The sequence below is a fragment of the Monoraphidium neglectum genome (genome assembly GCF_000611645.1).
Source record: "Monoraphidium neglectum strain SAG 48.87 unplaced genomic scaffold scaffold04409, whole genome shotgun sequence".
Classification (NCBI taxonomy): domain Eukaryota; kingdom Viridiplantae; phylum Chlorophyta; class Chlorophyceae; order Sphaeropleales; family Selenastraceae; genus Monoraphidium; species Monoraphidium neglectum.
In genome coordinates this window covers 1-4,526 of record NW_014009220.1, presented here as the reverse complement: position 1 = coordinate 4,526, position 4,526 = coordinate 1, and the positions used below count along the sequence as shown (strand labels likewise).

General features: G+C 70.8%; 2 protein-coding genes across 2 annotated transcripts; one reads left to right on the top strand and one right to left on the bottom strand.

Annotated features, from left to right (window-relative positions):
* Nucleotides 1-16: 16 nt before the first annotated feature.
* On the top strand, nucleotides 17-700 carry MNEG_14332 (hypothetical protein; the record flags this gene model as incomplete). Its single annotated transcript, XM_014037197.1, has 1 exon — nucleotides 17-700. A coding segment is annotated over one exon (684 nt), but the record flags the coding sequence as incomplete, so codon positions are not given.
* Nucleotides 701-3,367: 2,667 nt separating this feature from the next.
* MNEG_14331 (hypothetical protein) lies at nucleotides 3,368-3,740 on the bottom strand (the record flags this gene model as incomplete). The annotated part of the gene is made up of 1 exon (XM_014037196.1): nucleotides 3,368-3,740. A coding segment is annotated over one exon (373 nt), but the record flags the coding sequence as incomplete, so codon positions are not given.
* Nucleotides 3,741-4,526: the final 786 nt, after the last annotated feature.

Below are 4,526 nucleotides of genomic sequence, written 5' to 3'. Positions count from 1 at the left end.
GGGGGCGGCGGGGAAGGGCGCGGCCAAGGTCGTGCTCGCCGCGTGCAGCCCTGCGGGCGGCTGCCCCGAGGGCGGCGGCGCCGCGGCCGTCGCGCGGCGGCTGTGTGTGCTGCAGGTCCCCTTCGGCGACGCGCACCGCGCGTCGTGCCGCGCCGTCCAGAACGGCGCGCGCGACTGCGGCGGCGGGCTCGCGGTGGCGGCGGCCGCGGGGCCCGGCGAGCCTGCGGGCATGGCCAAGTGGGCGGCGGAGATCGCGCGTGCGGTGGCCGACTGCGGGGCGCCGCCGTTTTTCAGCGACGGCGGCTTCGGCGGCGGCGGCGGCGGCGCGCCGGCGCCGGTGCTGGTGGCGCCTGATCTAGATGTTGCTGCCCGGCTGGTGGCCGCGGCCGCCGCCTCCCAGGCCGCCACGCTCTCTGCCGTCCCCACGCCCGCCGTGTCCCGCAGCGGCTCGCCGCAGGCCGCGGCGTGGGTCGCGGGGGCGGCGGCGCGGCTGATGGGGCGGTTCGAGTCGTGCGGGGCGGCGGACGTGGCGAGGGCGCTGATAGACACGGCCGTATTGCTGGATAGCAGCGGCAAACCCACTCAAAAGCGCGGCAGGGGCGGCCTGCTGCAGGTGAAGGACGCGGAGGCAGCCCTGGGGTTGAAGGGCTGCGCCAAACAGGCGCCGCCGAAGAGGGGGGCCGCGACCCCGTTGGGCTGAGAGTGAAGGCGGCCGCGGGGCGGCGAGCGGCCCGGCGGCCGGCGCATGGCGTTGTGGGCGGGGCCCGGCGCATGGCGTTGTGGGCGGGGCCCGCCTCGGTGGCTCATCCCATGAGTGCATCGGATCGCCCTGGCGGCGGCGCTCGTCCTGAATACCTCGCACTGCCTTAGACCTGTGACGCCTCGCGTCTGATTGAAATGCACAGGTTCGGTTGTACATCCCCCTCTGCAGCTCAAGCCACAACACCTTGACTGACTTGTGCTGGAGTCTGCGTGTTTGCTTCTGTCGCTGCCGCTGCCCTTCCCAGGCTCGCCAGGCGCACGCACTTGTAAGAATCCCCAACGCGCAGTCGGTGACGCGTGGCCTGAAGCTCAGGGATGCGGACGACGTGGGAGGGCGCGTGGGTGTGCACAACTGCGCTGCGACACACAAGCCGCGACCGCTCTCGCGCGTGTTGGCGCCAGGGAAACCATCCGAAGGGATGCTTACCTTCACAAACCAGCAGCAGCGGTCGAGCGCGCGTTTGGTGCTGAGCAGTTTGCACGCGAAAGCTCAGCGTAGTCAGCAGATCGCGAGTGTAACAGCCCCTGGCCGAGTGGAAGGAGGCGTGGCGATCCGGCCTGGGGCGTGTGTGTGGGTTGCAAGCCACCCACTGCTGTGTTGTGATGATAAATTCTCCACGTTCTCAACACCGATGAGCAGTGGGTACTACTACACTTTCACACACACACACACACACACACACACACACACACACACACACACACACACACACACACACACACACATACACACAATCAGCCAGTCCTCTCATCAATCAGCGGAGCTCCCGCCTGGCAGGCTTGCAGCGCTCTGGAGCCTCATCAGCTGAGCGAGCAGGCAGACGCGTCACGCGGCCGAATAAGGGCGCCAATATCGTATTTACACGGCGTCACAGCCTGTTCACAATCCTGGGGAGCCCCAGCCGGGGCCGTCACTGCATGGGAGCGGTTAGAGGAGATTGTCAGGCATGCTGCAAAGGCGGGCTCATTGTGCTGGTTCCGCAGGCCGAAACGCTGTCTGCGAACAAAGGCCTCGTCCACAAGATCGGTCGAGGTTGTTACATACATGGTAATGCTCCAAAGTGCATAGATGGTCAAGTGGATGGGGGGCGGGCGCCGTCGGTGCCCCGTAAGCAGCAATGTGAGGTACCCGGTTCGAAGAGGTTCCCCCTGAAATGGGCCGACCGCCCTGCCCCGTCAAGGGCACGGGATGCGTATGCACAGCGCGGCTGCAAGGCGATGCGGGACAGGAGACGCAGTGCGAATTCGCGGCGCCGGGGCGCGCGCCGCCGCCGCGCCCGCACGCGCGCAGGTGCATGGCTCGCCTGTCGCAACAGGCCGCCCGCTGCGGCGACGGGCGGGCGGCGGGCGGCGGGCGGTGAGCGGGCGCGCAGACAGTGCTTCCGTCGTGGCGCGCGGCGCGCGGCGCGCGGGGGGTTCTGTCGGGAGCGTTCCGCACTGACGGAAAAAGAGAAGGAAGCGAATGGCCGGCGCGTGCTGGCCTCCCAACGCCCCCACGCGTTGCGGCGGCCGCCATGTTCCCCTGGCCCGTACTTTGGAAACAATGTGATGCGGGGCGCGCCCCCGGCCGCCGGGCCGGGGGCGGCAAAATGATGGTAACCATAGGTAGCTGGCAGAACATGAGGAGAGGCAAGAAAGGGTCCGCAAGACGCAGCAAGGCAGGGCAAGGCGCGATGCAGGGGCAGCGGGGGCGCACGCACGCAGGCGCCACGGGCATTGGAAACTCTGAACGCGCATGTGACCGCCCGGGCGTCCCTGGATGGAGGCGCGCCAGACGGGGGTCCACAACAGGAGGGCGACTGCGTCCGAAAGGAGGAGCATTAGCGCGCACGAATAGGAACGGTGTGTAGATTCGCGCCTGAGCGGTCTGCGGTGCCCGAGCGGCGCCCCGCGGGCGGCGTGAGCGCGCCCGTGCTGGGGCGGCGCGCTGCGCGCCCACCCCGCGCCCGGGCGTCAACCGACGCGCCGCCGCGGGCGGCGGTCCCGGCGCCACGGCCGCGTGCGATTTAGGGCTCGCGGGGCAAAGCACAGGGGCCGTCGGCCGGGGGCGCGGCGCGCCGCCGCGAGCGCGCGGCCGCGGGTGCGCGCGGTCGGGCAGTCAGGCGGGTGCGCCGTCTGGAGGCCGCGGCCGCGAATCTGAGAGCCGGCCGCAAGGCTTTTGCAGTGCTGTGATAGTAGCAGTGGAGCAACCAATGCGGGTGCCTTTTTGCGTGGGTCCAGCAAGCAAGGGGAGTGGCAGGGAGTGAGCTGACTGGGAGAAAGGGCGAGGCCGCTCTCGGATTGTGCCTGTCAAGAGGCGCGCCCAGGCGCCCCCTCTGGGCGGGCCGCACCAGGGCGGGGGCCCACCATAGCCACCCCCCCCGCGGCGCGGCCCTTTCGAATCAAACGCGGACCAAACCTTGAGGCGTCCGGACAGGAGGTAACATATGTGAAAAGGAGGCCGGCGTCGGCCGCCCAAACACCCGCGTGCGGCCTCACACGGGAGCAAGGGCCGCGCCTCCTTGAGACGCCGCCGCGCCAAAACGGCCAGGGCGCGGCGAGACGCCAGGCGCACCGCAGGGGCCAGGCGCCGCCGCAAGGGCGGGCGGCCCGGGGCCGGGCGCGGTCAGAGCAGCGCCGCCGCGAGCAGCTTCTCCGGGGTTAGCTCGGTCACGTGCCACGCGGCGCCCCCCAGGGCGTCCCTGGGCCGCGGGGCGCGGCGGCGGGACGCCATCCAATCCTCTAGTGACTCAACCCCAGCGGCCGCCGCCGCCGCCGCCGCGGCGCCGCAGGGCGATGCCGCGCCGCTGCCCTCGCAGCCTTTCTCCAGCGCCGCGCACGCGGGCGCGTGCGCCGCGTGTGGGGACGCAGCGGCGGCGGCGGCGGCGCGCCGCTCGGGGTCGCCGGGGTGCGGCGGCGAGGGCGTGACGCGCACGAAGCGCCAGCCGAGCTGCTGCGCGGACGCTTCCGCTTCCAGCCCGCCACCGACGGCGACGAACCTGCCAGGTGGTGGCCGTGGGTGAGGGAATGTGTGTGTGTGTGTGTGTGTGTGTGTGTGTGTGTGTGTGTGTGTGTGTGTGTGTGTGTGCGTGTGCAGGGACGCCGGCGCGGGGACGCAGTGTGGGCAGCACGAGGGGCCAGGCGGCGCCTCTCGTCCAACGGCGAACGCCACGCATGCAAGCGCTCGCCGCGGGGCGACCGAGAGCCGGACAGGGGGAGCGGCCGCGGGCGTGGCGGCGTGGGGTGGGGTGGGCGGCGTGGGCCGGGCGAGGTGGGGTTGTGTTTGGGGTGGCCCGTCCCCCGCACCTGGTCCCCGGCTCGAACGTCGCGGCCAGCCGCTTGAAGCATCGTAGCTTGGTGTCTCGGCTCGCAGAGTAGATCTGGTTTTGAGGGTGTGAGGGTGCAACCGGGTTCAAAGACGGATGGCTTGAGCGGGCGGCTGAGGTGTGGGTTGCGTCGGGGGCTGCAGGGCGGAGGGGGGTCGCCGAGCCCCGTGGCAAGAGCAGCGAGGCAGCGTGGAGCCGCTCGTGGAGGGGGGGCCCCGAGTCGGCGCCGGGAACGCTTGCAAAACCACAGCTCAGGGGATCTTGAGATCTCACACGAACTGAAGTTTGTGGGCCCCTGGGTTTAGGGTTCAGAGTGCACCCACCTGCGAGACCTCGAAAACGTCAAGCCCAAACGCCAGCAGCTTCCCGAATGACTCAACCAGCTGCCCGCCCGACACCACCGCGTGCGACACCCGCAACCCCTGCACATCCCCGCCCGCGCGGCCGCCGCGGCCGCCC